The 14,498-nt window shown below is 40.0% G+C and overlaps 1 protein-coding gene across 1 annotated transcript in view; it reads right to left on the reverse strand.

Annotated features, from left to right (window-relative positions):
* The window catches only part of xpr1a (xenotropic and polytropic retrovirus receptor 1a), a gene marked incomplete at both ends in the record, with an annotated part of 64,313 nt that extends 52,197 nt beyond the window's left edge, over positions 1–12,116 (reverse strand). The window contains 2 exons of the mRNA XM_080032474.1: positions 6,395–6,446; positions 12,048–12,116. Coding sequence (XP_079888600.1) covers positions 6,395–6,446; positions 12,048–12,116 — 121 coding nt within the window. The remainder of the gene's footprint in view (positions 1–6,394; positions 6,447–12,047) is intronic.
* Between the last annotated feature and the right edge of the window lie 2,382 nt (positions 12,117–14,498).

Genomic DNA, 14,498 nt, shown 5'->3' on the forward strand with positions numbered 1-14,498 from the left:
AGAGTGTACCCACTTATATTATGGCAGGTGTTTTATCAATATTGCGCCATTTGATTTAGTTTGACGGGGATTTTCTCTGCATCTACTGTCTAAGCTGCACCAAGATTAAGGACTACCCCCCAACCACACACACGCACAAACCCAACAATTAGTGTTTGGAAGTGAGCAAGAGCAGCAGCTTGTCAAAGAGCCCATCAATAATGCAGGCTGGTGGGAGACCCTGGCTGCCACAAGACTGTCCTGTTAACCCCCCTGCTTGTCTACCTGCCTGCCTGTCTGCCTGCCCATCTGTCTCTCTTTCATTGATAGCTTGCCTCACCTTCTGAATTCATGCCTGACCTCTTGCCAATGTGCCAGCATCTGTGTCTTTTTAACCACACAGAGTTGTATGTGTTTCTCAGCCTGGCTGCCTGGGTGTCTGTTATGCATATATCCTTGGGCTGCTCTAGCTGGGGAGACTCATATGTATTCATTTATTTATCTACTATATAGAGATGCATCCAAGGTTGTTTATCATTTATGCAGTATTCTAGTGTAGAAACAATATTTGGTGGCCGCCATTAAAACAGACTAGAAAAAAAGAACAGCAGATCATAAATGAGGAATGTAGAAAGATGGTCTGTGTACATTTTGAAATAAGCGTGCTAAACGATTGTGTTTTCGGGGAAAGCTCGGGAATCGAAATGGATTGTGGGATGAGTACGGTAGTTCCTTCGCTCCCACAAGAAAATATGTACAGTCTTGTACTTTTGCCTTTTTTATTTTTTTGAGGCGCAGAATAAAATGTTTTATTGTCACGAGTATTGGAGTAGCTGGTTGGCTTGGTTCCGTGGTTAAAACTTTAGATATAAGAAATTGTTAAAATATCAATGGAGGTTTTGAATAGCAAAATTCACTTTCGTAACCGTATCAGCTAAAAAAGGGGGCGGTCACTGTAAAGCCCTATTAGAATGATATTCCAGGCAGGGGGCGAGGACAGACACAAGGGGGACCAACAACAGTAATACCAGCTGCTGTTCCATCATAAACGCCAGCAGAATAATAATCAGCACTGTGTTACACAGGCTAGCAGCCTTCAACTAACCTCTCATCATGTTCGCAACACACAGCCGACAAAATGGCAGGCGAGCAAGCTGCATGGACAACAGCAGAAAATAGCAGAATAAGTGCTGGGCTGAAAGGTGTAGTTGAGGTGATTCATGTTGCTGCATTCATCAAGCAGATTGGGTCCATCTGGCTCACAAAGAGACACGAAAATATCCATTAACAAGTGGTGAGAGGGGTGCTGTGTGAGCTGGAAAGGTGCAACAGTGAGCAGGTTTACTCTTTTATTTTTATTTAATCAAAGCATTGAAAAGCCAAATGAGAGGGAGACAAAATTGTTTTTGGGAAGTGTGGGAACAAAATGCTCACAGCTTGAATAACAGAGAGCAGACAGCTGTGATGTTGCCTGGATTGGAAAATGAACATCTGGCTTCGAAGTTGCCTTGTATTCATCCATACATTCATCAGGCTCTTTAATGAGGTGATCTTTAAATTCATATTCTTCAGTCAAAATCAACTGTTAAGTAAGGTTTTGGTGCAGGTGATATACGTATTTCTCTTTGAAAAAATGACAAGTACCGTTGTCTCTTCCCACTCATTTAGCATCCCAGCAACCTTTGACAACTAAAACGCAAATACCACCTGGCTTTGGACTAGCTAGGCCCCAAGCCAGACACACCAGAATGTGAAGTTTGCATGCCCATAGCCCACACAGACACACAGAAATGTAAGCATATGCATAAGACCAGGCAAACTTATGCATTCAAGCACTTAAAGCAAAATAAATGTGCTAAATCAGTATTTGGTCTGTGGGTTGAATGAAACATTGCTGTGATGATGGCTAGTGGCAAAACACATTCTGAGATTTAAGACCCCGAACCAACTAAAATGTTTAAATATCCGACTAATAAAACATTTAAATATCTTACAAGGTTTGGGTGTTCACTCACATCCTTATCTCGCACTTTGAATGGATAGGATAAGACATCTTCAATAGAAGTGGAGGCCTGACATTACCAAAATATACATCACATTACCGTTTGATAACCATATGGTAGGGCGGCTCCAAAATTGTTTTGGTAAATATTCAACACATTCCTTCTTGATGAAAATGGAAGAGCAATTAATCACCACAAAAATAAGCACTGCAAACATCCTAATTTGACACCACTGCATTTATATGGTTATTGATTTGTCTGCATAAAACATGAAAAGCCCTGGAGGGACAAGGAAACTGACAGCCAAGCCATAAGACACTATAGTGAAAATAAGGTGGACATTTACTGATGCTTGACTACACAAAAAAAAAATCATCCATTCATACAGCTTTTTTTTATTTTTATTTTTTGACTGATTCATTCATTTCTTACATCCGGACCTCAAGACTCTGAGAAAAATCCATTGAGCTGTAATTCAATAACGTAGCACCCTGCTCCCCTCCCTAGTCAGTGTGTGTGTGTGTGTGTGTGTGTGTGTGTGTGTGTGTGTGTGTGTGTGTGTGTGTGTGTGTGTGTGTGTGTGTGTGTGTGTGTGAGTGCTCCCGCCGTGTGTTCATGGTATTACACAAAGCTCCGCCCTTACTCCCATTGTGAATCCAGCAATGCAATCACTAACATCTTCCCACAGCTCCCTGTTACTCCAGGCCTGCACAGATACCATCACAGTAATCGACTGGGCATGGACAGATTTACAGAGTAGCAGAATGAAGCACACGATGAATGAATGAATGAAACAGAAAATGAATCACTTGCAGTGTAAAACCTGCAAGATTATAAAAATGCTTCATATATATATATATATATATATATATATATATGCACGTATGGCATGTACAGTATGTACAGCATGTCAACACCGCTTGAAATAGCATTACACACACAAACACGTGGGTGCGTGCACACACACACACACACACACGCACACAACATTCCTTTTTAAGCTGTGTGTTTATTATCCCTACCATTGTTCTCAGATCTCTGCATTAACCAGCAAACTAATTGAATTAGATTGTGGCATAACTCATTCTAATGGTTGGAAAAAAAGGAACCAGAGATCTGAGCAGCTGTTGTCTCTGATGTCTCTCCAAAGAACACGGGAAGGCAGGTTTTAATTACAATTAAGGACCAATGGCTGGACGGAGGGAATGACAACAAAGGATCTTAACGAGAGGTTAAGGGTCTTATGCAGAAGCAGGACCACCCTAATATTCATGTATGTTTGCAACAAGCTCTACTAATTACTCAACATCCATCTTGGTGAAACAGACGATTAATTTGACTAAAAATGTTTCTGACAGAAGTGAATTTATTATGGTATGTTGATGTTCACACAGAGGCTTCATGGGGTGGAGGGGCTGATGTTGGGTAATGTCTGTTGAAACAAATGCCACGCTATCAACACAACATACACAAATATGTACTTATGGAAAGATCAAACCATGAACATAACACATATGTTTCTATTTTGTAGGCCATATGCAGTTACAGTCTCACAATTTGACAGCGATACATATTGCAGAGGCCCTGAAAGAAGCTTTGAAGTGCTGCCTATTCAGGGTTGCATCTGTCTACCACACAGCTCTATTGAGTACAGCAGGGTATCCAGTGAGACAGCAGAGTGGGTGAGCCAGTAGTAATAACCCAGTAAGCTGTCTCCCTCAAGCAAGGGAAACATCCTCTGAATACCAAAAATGCTGCTTTTTGCAATGAATGAGGCAGAATAGAGAGACCAAGAGAGATGGAGAGAGAGGGGGTGCAACCTTGAAACAAATCCTCATAATTACTCTTACTCTTACATTGGGCTTATAATATATCGTTTCACCAGTCATGTCATGATTTATGCACCTGTGATGATCAATCACAACAATTAAAAAAAAAATAAAACTAGCCTATTTTATTTTATTGAAACATTTATAATATCTAAGAAATAATAATTAGTGCAAACAATTTACATAATTACAAATACAACACAACAAAATAAGGACGGCTAACAAGTGTTCAATATGGATTTTGATATGCAACTTCAAAAAGGAGTTTTAAGGATGAGTCTAAAAAGACAAACAACAAACAAATGCTATACCTGCCGTCTGTATATCATGTGTTAATAGATGTGAACCAATCAGGAGGCTGTGGTTAGGGACATCATAAAGGTTTTTTAATGATCACATCGATCCCCCTGCTCCACCACAAGTGTTCTTTAGCAAGGCAGTAAACACAAAACTGCTGCTGATGCTCTGCCGCCATCAGTGTGCAACGCTGTGTGTGAATGAGAGGCAAATTATAAGGCGTTTAGTCTACTAAGATGAGAAAAACTCAAAAAAAGAGCAGTATATTTTTACCATGTCTCTCTGCCCCGTTTTCAATTTAATCAGATCATTTGACAGATTGGGTCTAGTGGGTGTGACGAGAAAATGCTGCAGTAAGCTTGAAATGTTTTAACACCTGCTAATCTTGTTTCTTTTATGAAAAGTCAACACATTTTCAGCCACAGGAGAGAATACTACACAGGGCGCAATAACTCTGTTTGTCTGCCTCTACTACTGTTTTCATTACAGACTCTCTCTCTCATATCTCTCTTATCTCCATAATTCCAAAAAGAAACAGACAACTCTCTGATGCATTCAAAGATTTTTTTTCTCTTCTACAAAAAAAAATGCCACTGCCAACAATAGTATTTCCTTTCCACTTGGTTGCTTCAGTGTTTCAAAAGAAAGTGTGAAAAGGACACAAATCTATTTTATTGAGTGGGGAATGTTGAAACGTCCGAATGATAACAGATGAATGACAGAGCATGATTTTCTACTGATGGATTGATCCTTTCTCTATTCCTAACCTCACCTCACCTGTCTTGTGACAAGCTGAAAGAGCCACAGCATTGAGCCATGAGCACAACTCAGACCTGAGACAGGAAAAGATTTATCATCTGCGTTCAGCTTTTCCTGGCATGGCTACCAGCCTCTAGAGAGACAGTGCTCGAAGGAAAGACATAGCTCATATGTTAGCACTGAACAAGATTTGTGTACTATTACAGTCATAGATGTACTATTTAGAAACAAGTAATGTGCACACAAGCTCTCAAAAACACAACGCCAATGAGCATTAAGACTGTTCACACACTTAAATCACATATCATAGAATGTTTCCTATAGCTAATCTTTTCTTTACTCATCTACTACAGTCAAAAGTAAAATCAACAAAGGACTGAAACTGATCTCTGTGCCTAAAGCTGACTTACACATGCAGGCTCACACACACACACACACACACACACACACACACACACACACACACACACACACACACACACACACACACACACACACACACACACACACACACACACACACACACACACACACACACACACACACACACACACACACACACACACACACACACACACACACACACACACACACACACACACACACACACACACACACAGTTAGTGATTGTGTGTTAGGTCTTTGTCACTCATGGATAGAATAACATCACACTATCACTCACAACAAAACCGCTATGTTGGAACCAAGCATCGGAAGTCGCAGCCCCCCAAGGGAATCGGAAACTCTATCACAATAAAGAAACGCATATATACATTTGGGCCTGAGCTAACCCAGACATTCAAATAGAGGTCAGTTTTTTTTGCAGCCGTATTTCAGGACAAGCTTGTTTTTCTACTCCATAAAAGTCTCTCTAGACACACTTCACGCTCACATAAACAGAGCTGCACATCAGCACATCATAAAGTAAGTCTCCAGTCTGAACTAAGGAAAGTTGTTTACCTCAACAAATGAGTTCCTAAAATAAAAACAAATGGTTTACATTCTTTCCCTCATCAGACATCGCTTTCAGTCTAATGCCAGGGATTAATAATAGCCAGTGGCCTTCCTTATCTTTGCTGTGTTGAGCAGCAACACTGGCCCGGCTGGCCTTTCAACTCCAGCTATTGACTGCCACATTGACACAACTGCAGTTTACTACACCAAGATGCTTTGCTGTCTCCGAAACATTGTTACAAGAAAGTGTACAACTTAAGAACTTTTTCACTTCAACAAAATTTGAACTTTACTTCACGAGATGTTGTGTGTCATATTATTTTACAGAGTTAAAAAGCTTCAATTGTGAGGTGGAAGGTATAGGATTAGCTAATTGGCCCTGAGCCTAGTTGAGTCAAAGCCTACAGAGTGAGTGGCAACATATTAGTAATGATTTTCACCTATATTTAGCAGATGAAGGGCTGTTATTCTGGGGATGTCCAAACAGGACCCGAGCAAGGGGCACAGGGTACATAAGTGTGTGTATGTGCCTGTCTGTCTGGGTTTGTTTGTCCAAACAGGGAGTCTCCTTACCTTCTATGGACGGGGCTTGGTCCTGGGCAGCATACAGCATATCCTTAAAGGCCTGAAGAGGAAATAAGAAAAAAAACATCAGAAAGTGAATTTACAGTACATTACTGTCTATAATGATGTCTATAATAATTGAGAGACAAGATTACGGTATACCATAAGCCTTACACAATTACAAGCCCCATCTGTTTTAACAGTAGCACTTCACCACCTAAAGCCATTGGAGAGCCATTGACTTTTGTTCTCCATATTGGAAGATTATCGCAACTACCACACAGCTGTTAACATAATAAACAGCACAGAAACTATGGCCTTAAAATTATCTCATCTCATTCACTCCAAGTAATTAAGATTAGTTACACTGAAGTTTCTCTAGCTGGTGATAGCTAAAAAGAAACTGAGAACACATTTTTCCAACAGTATTGTGGATGCCATCTGACTTTAAACAACTAAGATTGTCCACTTGCAACCAATATGTGTTTGAGTGTATACTGTTTGGGGGACAGTTCTGGGATAAGGAAAGGAGGTACATTATATGTGGTTGTAATATTTGTAACATTTTTCACTCTTTCTTGTGAGGTCTTTTGGAGACAAGTGTACCACATTCCCTTGCTTGTACATTAAAGCAGAAGCACTCTCATTCACAAACAACTTCCAAAATGATTAAGACAACAATGAGTTACAATGATTTTTGACCTGGATTTTAAAATGTACAATGATATCATAAATTAGAGGTAAATTGTCCTTTAACAATAGAGTTTGATGGACAATAACATTTATTAAAGTACATTTGTCTAATTAAAAGTCCATGTTGGTGAGGAATACAGAGTGAGGGGTGGGACACACACACAGACAGATGCAGTGGTTAAATGACTTGTTTCTCCAAAATGAGATTGATCTTGAAGATAATGTCGACTGATAGATAATTGCACGCTGGCTCATCTGAACACATCAGTGGTAATCAGAGAGAAAGGACTGGAACTGAATCCTGTTTCTCCATAAAGATGTCTTTTCATCTAAAATGTGTGTCTAATAAACTTTGTGAAGATGTATTACTAACACACACACACACACACACACACACACACACACACACACACACACACACACACACACACACACACACACACACACACACACACACACACACACACACACACACACACACACACACACACACACACACACACACACACACACACACACACACACACACACACACACACACACACACACACACACACACACACACAGTTTAGGTTCTAGACTTCAATGTCATCTTCCATTCAGCACTCAACCAACGCATCAGTAAAATACATTTTACAACCCGTCATGTCGAGCTACTCTTTGTTTCCAGTGTCCTATACAACCTGATGCTTTTGTAACTTTACAGAGAGAGTATACTGCGTGTGGGAGGAAACCACTAGGCATCAATAGCGGCCTGGATTAATGATACTTAAGTTCCTCTGTGAGTTACATGCACCATGATACTGTAACACTTGCGTTATTCCAACAGGTACATTTCCCTTGTTTGTAGCATTGCATCTGCCTTGTCGGATAAAGATCACATGAGACCAACTTCGCCACAGCCGCACCACCAACTGCTAATCTCTTGTGAGCAAAAAGGCCTCCACTGGCTTATAGGTGGGAAATCGACATGCAGATTCAAAAAGGGAAATCATTGCAATGTCGAATGATAGAAGTGATTGGGTGGGTTGGCGGCTCTTTGGAGAATCAGTGATGAAACCTGTAGACAGTAACTAAGCCAAGCCTAATGGGGCCATCAGTTTGAATGACCAAGCACTAATGTGATAATGATGCATACTCACTAAAACCAATATGTGCAACACAAGTACCAGACTTAAGTTAGTGTGTCTTTCTGAGGCTTACGCTGCAGAGTGTCCAGTCAATGCATGTTGTCAATGGATCCTGTAATAGCTGTGTCATTTTGAGTGGACACTAACGGAACTATTGCAGTGCTAGATGGTCAAATCCTTCCTCTTAAGATGCTTGAGATTGTTATCCCTGTGCTTGAGAGGCTCACAAAGTGTGCCTCGTTAGTCTGAAGAGATCGCTGGCTCAAACAGAAAAGGTGGATCACTTGAATCCCTAGCTCTGTGTCTGAGTGGATCCCTGCATGTAGAGAGGATAGGGTGGAGGGAGGGGAGCAGAGGGCAGGTCTGGTCGGGGAGCAGATGTCCTCCCAGTGGGGGAGGAACGATGAGGTGAGCATGGTAGGAAGGAGGGAGCAATAGAAAGGGGGGTTCTCAGCAGTTTCCATGCCGTGCATGTTGTATACATAATTTGGATACTGATGAACATGCTGATAAATCACACATTCAGTGCAAACAATATAGATGATGTGAGCAACCTTGCATATTTTAAGTACCATTTCCATCATGTCTGTCACCGTACAAAGATCACTGTGCTAGCTTCGACATTTAAACTTCATCGCTGAGATTAACTGGAGAAAGACACGCCTTCACCTTTGAACAAACAACAATCACTCACTTGAATCGCATGAGCACCTGCGTTACCTTAACATAACAGCACTTTGCTAGTCTGAATCGTAAATGTGAGCCTCCACATGCACTCTCCTCCTCCTCCTCATCTAGGCTTACACGAGTGATTAAAGTAGACTGCAGAGGTAAATGCATATGTGGCCTTGATCTCTCGCCCACACACACCTGCAACTCCATCTCTCATTTCTATACGTCTATTTTTTCAATACAAATTTGTTATGCAATAGAAACATATGATTCAACAGTTGCCAAACCTTATTGTCTCCACACATCTTACATTTGGTTTTGCGTGACAAACAGCATGTAGAGAAAGGCATTGCCATCAGTTGTTTTAAATAAATCAGCTTTTGAATGTTTTGCAATAAACTATTGCATTTAATGGAAAATCCTCTCCCTTTCTATCAACCTGCAACCCTTTTCTTTTGTTAGAAGGCTCTGGAATCGTCTGGACATGCACACCTCCATACCAAACAGCTGTTTTAGCATATAGGTGTATAACTGAAATCCCACAGGATGAAGCACACACCTAATTATACTCTATCACTCAATCGCCTTGTGAATGCCTGCATGTTCACATGAAGTGCCTTAGTAAGTAAAGTCTGCATTTGCTGTAACAGCCACTTTGCCGCATTCATCTCATCTGCATAGAAACTGGCTGACCAATCTGAATAGACGGCGCACAGTTTTCCACACAATAGCGTGCCCTAAAAAAAACGGGGAGAGTGAAAACTGGGCAGCAGGTTAATTAATCGAACTAGTACACAAAGGCAAGAATATCACTTCAAACCACAGTCAATTTGGATGTGGGCAGCTGTTGTATTGCATATGCCACAGACAGTGTGGAAGATTCATATTTTACTGCATTGGCTACGGATATAAAGTGTAATTAAATGAACAGAAAACTGTAATACAATACAGCAATTGTGTTGGCTACCGTCAACACAACTGCTACCACTGTGTGCAAATATTTGTATGCAATTCTCTGAATTATTTTATTCACTGCATAACAATTTACCGACTGACACAGTTCTGTTACACCACTGCAGCATATCAATCCTTTACATTTTTCATAAAGTCAATGACTAAATACTAAATGACAAAATGACTTCATTTGTTGCAGAAAACTTGATTTTTGTCCTTATCTCTTGATTTGTTTCAGAGGGCATAAAGCCTTGAGTAAGATGTCCGTCATCTGTAGGTACACCCCCCCCCCCCCCCCCCCCCGCCCCACACACACACATTCAGGCGGTTAGGGTGTTTACAGAGGTGAGACAAAGACTGAATGCAGATGCAATGACACAAAAATAATAACCCATCCTTGCTACAAATAATAGTATTATTTGAGGAATTGGATGTGTTGTGAAGACAGCAGATTTACATTTTCCTGCAATTGAAATCTTACAGATATGGGAGATAAAGTCAATCAGTCTTTCATGCTCAGAACAATCGCTTATTCCAATAAAAAGGATAATTTAATTATCTAAAGAGATAAATGCACCATTTGAATAAAATAATCATATAATCATTTGTACTTGAAAACAGTTTTTATGTATTGCCTCTATTGATAGTGACTGTTGTAAATAAATTGCTAAAATACTATGATATTAAAACTTTAATGTCAATTTAAGATATACTGAAAAGCAACACTAAACGTAAAATGACAGAGAAAATCTATCATCATCCATCTCAGGTCAGTGAGTGCTGAGCCAAGACTGGAGGTGTAAAATGGCTGGTATGGCCATGCATCTGTCTGAGCTGTGTGTCAGTCTGTGTACATTTACAAAGATCCCATAGGCTATGCATGGACATTTATAGCTGATTCAAATGCAATTATAAAACAGAGTTGACTTCTTTTGAGTATATATCTGACATTTCCTTAAATAATAATTTTTGCACTTAAAGTTTGTTTTCATTACACAATGATTACAGCATATAATGCATGTCAGACGGGACCGATCCAAATGTCCGCTGTAATAATTATCTAACTTAAATACAATTCAGGGAATGTTTCCAAAATTAAACCAGTGCAGTGAGCTTCTGTTGAGTCTTGGATGTAGGCTGGTGAGGTAGAAGAGAACAGGGTCTTTGTCTATAATTCATAGAGCAAAATGGAACGAAGCCGCCTGTGCTGTCACTACATGTGGGCACTAAAGCTATAAATGTACAGCCAGCAAAGCAAAGAAGTGGGGTGTGAAAATAAAATACTCCTCAAGTACGGCACACCATACAACAAGGACCATATATGGACACAAATGTTCTTTAAACCACAGACATCAAATGGAATATCCTGTTGGGTGAAGTCTGGCAGGTTGATTCCTATAGACAACCATTTATGTTTAACTGTACACAACATCTTAAAAAAATACTATGTTGACACCTTTTCTTTTCAAGGTGAAAGAATAAGAGGTTATTTTTAGTTAGACAACAGTGCATAATTGGGGCCTGGGATATTTCCAATGTGTTTAGTAAGATAGTGTGGGGGGGGGGGGGGGGAATTAATAAAAAAGGATAATCCAAAGAAGGTAAAATTGTAGGATGGAGTTATCATAGCAACTAACAATGAACAATTGATTGTTTTTTCTTTTTTATAGCTAGATACCCCTTCAGTTGTATGGGTAAAAAAGGGGGGAAAGAAAGAAATGGAACAAAACTATTATGTAAAATAATATTTACAGTAGGCTATACATATTTGCAAGAAAATGGTTAATAATAAACAAAGGAGCTGACGAAATTAATTATTAATAGAATATTCCGTTCCATATTTATACCAGGAATTGGTAAAATAAAGAAAACGTTCATTTTATTGTTCCAATATGAAAGCCATTTGCTTGCTCAGTAAACTGTTATGTGTTTTTTTCTTTTTCTTTTCTTTTTTTAACGGCACACTGACTGCTCCATCAGCCGCAGTCAATTTCTCCTTCATAAACAATAGGGCATCCCTTATCTTTCCTATCGTTTATTGCTCTCGAGTAAAGCTATAGCTGAATAAAAACGTTTTACTTTTTTTAAATATTGTCCGTTAATAATGACTTATCTTCCACTTCCCAGTGTGAAATAGTGTCTATTTACACGTTTCCATTTATTTCCATATCCACAAGGCGTTTGTTAAACAAACTAAATAAATATTACTTTACCTCATACTGAAGATACTGTTTCCTCCACTCTGGAGTGATGTGGGACGAAAGATGCTCCGCGAATTTCATTTTGCCGGAACAACTGTCCCCTCAAACCTCCGTTAAATCCGAGAGCGGCTGTCCCCTTCCCCTTCGAGGCGACTTTTGTTATTTCAGTCAACTTGCTGGCTCAACATGCGGTGCGTCAGTCCGGCGCACTCCGCTCCACTTCACTCCACTTCTGGCTCGTCCCGGTCAGTGCACTCCGAGCAGATCCCGTCCCGCATACTATTTCCCGGGAAGGAACAGCGGGAACTCTTTAACAGGTGGTCGAGGCGGCAGGTTAACGTAGCCGGTGAGAGCGGCTCAGTGACTTTGCTCCGTCCCTCCCTGGGCAGGTCTGGGGACATTGCGGTCCGCCATCGCATTGAGACAAGGCGACGTGGTTGCGTCAGCAGAGCGCGCAGTAGGACCGGGCGTTGTTGGGACCTCCTGTGAAAACTATAGTTGGCAGTGCGGTCAGGGAACTCCTCACATATAATTTAGAGCGCAGACCCCACTTTCATTAGGGCTCTTGTCTCTGGAGTCGCCGTATGGGAAGCGTCTTTTTGTCTGCTATATGAAACGAGGAATAAAGTTAAACAATATAATAGAAATACATTTTGTGATAGCCTACTTCGAATTTTACCTTCTGTGTTTTGTGCAACCTCCATTCAAAGAGTGCATATTGAAAGACATAGGCTAGCCTACTTTTAAAATCTTGATTGACTCTAGGCCCACTCATCTCTTTGTCTATCTTCTGCTATCATTTCTGATTAACTGCACTATTTGAGTTATAGATGGGTAGACTTGTTCCTTCTGCTCACTACATTTTCCTACAATTTAGCCATCTGGAAATAGGACAGCGAATAACTGTAGCCTAATTGGTAGCTTGAATAATCACAGAAACCTGGGGAAAGCAGATAGTTTCAGGAAAACATGATAATAGGATACCATTACCCTTAAGATGTCTTCAAATGGGTCTCATTATACTGCCCATACTCCAGTCTCCTAAATATATGACAAATGCAACGGTAGGTAATACGCATAAAACTAGAAACATCCTAAACAAGCTGAGTGTGTTTGTGTAGGCCTAGTTTCAGCCTTTTTGTATGATTTTTTTTTTTTTTTGCAGTCAATCCTGGTCAAATTCGGTCCGTCTTTGATTTATTTGTTTGAGTTAATTTCACGAGTGTGGTTGAGGTGTGACAACCACTAAGTGTAGCAGTGAAATAACAGGTGACGATTCATCATTATGCCAACAGCAGCACCTGCTGGCCACACCGCGCCAATGCATTGGGCCAGCAATTGAATAATATATTTGCATAATGACCTAATGACAGGAGTCAATCATATGTGTGTAGGCCTATATGTGCGCTATATAACATTTATTTATTATTTATTTATTATTATTATTCCGGACAATTACACATAATACATCATTTTCTCATTGCATATTCATACATATTAGCCTACTTTGTGTTATCGTCCGAAGGGAAGCAGGAGAAGCCAAAGGCTTATCGGGTCCCGCCCCCACTGCCATCAGATTCAGATAGGCCTACACAGCTACTGATAGTTAGAATTTTTATTTTCTTTTTTTTAAGAAGATGCATTCTAATACACAGATCATTTTAGGTCTCTATTTTCCTCTCTGCCTGTGACAATGCAGATAGTGATATGGCCTTGTCCATTTCTTCTCTAGTAGCCTAAACACATCTGCAAAAGTATTCAAAACAGTCAGTGTGTCTGCTGACCTCGGCTACAGTCCCATAACATGCAGTGTATTTACAAATTCTTCAGTCAGAGAAAGTCTTCCATTTTTGAATCGGGTGTTCTGAACACACAGCTGATAATTAACATTTATCTTTCATTTCAATAGTCACACATTCCATTAGGTTATCAATAGCTAACACATAATATAACATGTAAACAGGAACTTGCACAACCACATGCTATTTGTTGTTAACAGACGTGAAAGTTCGAGCTGAAAATTCAAACTGAAATGAAATTGTAACGAAACCCACTCTAATCAAATAAATTGGCCGTAAAAACCTAAGGTAGCCTAATTAAAGCCCGAATTTAATTCACCTGCGTTTTGAGGCTATAAACATTGTAGCTAACATTACGCTAGCGAGTAAAATGCAGGCCGTAAGCTACACTTAAAATACGACAAACATGACCACATGTGGCAGCTGTAGTCCTATGTCACAAATGCGAATAGTAACTAGTTGGAGTTGGATACATATAATAAATCAATTTTTTTTACTATTTCAAAAAACAGCTTGACTTCTTCACGCTAGTTTAGCGCCTAATAATTCTAATTAACGTTAACCTTACATAAAGTTTGTTGTTTGCACGTTAACGCATTACTACACAACAAATCCACCCCAAACGATTTTCTTCGCATATACACTTGGTTGTCTTCTTTCTAAA

This window comes from Ammodytes marinus (assembly GCF_949987685.1).
Source record: "Ammodytes marinus genome assembly, chromosome: 8".
NCBI lineage: Eukaryota > Metazoa > Chordata > Actinopteri > Uranoscopiformes > Ammodytidae > Ammodytes > Ammodytes marinus.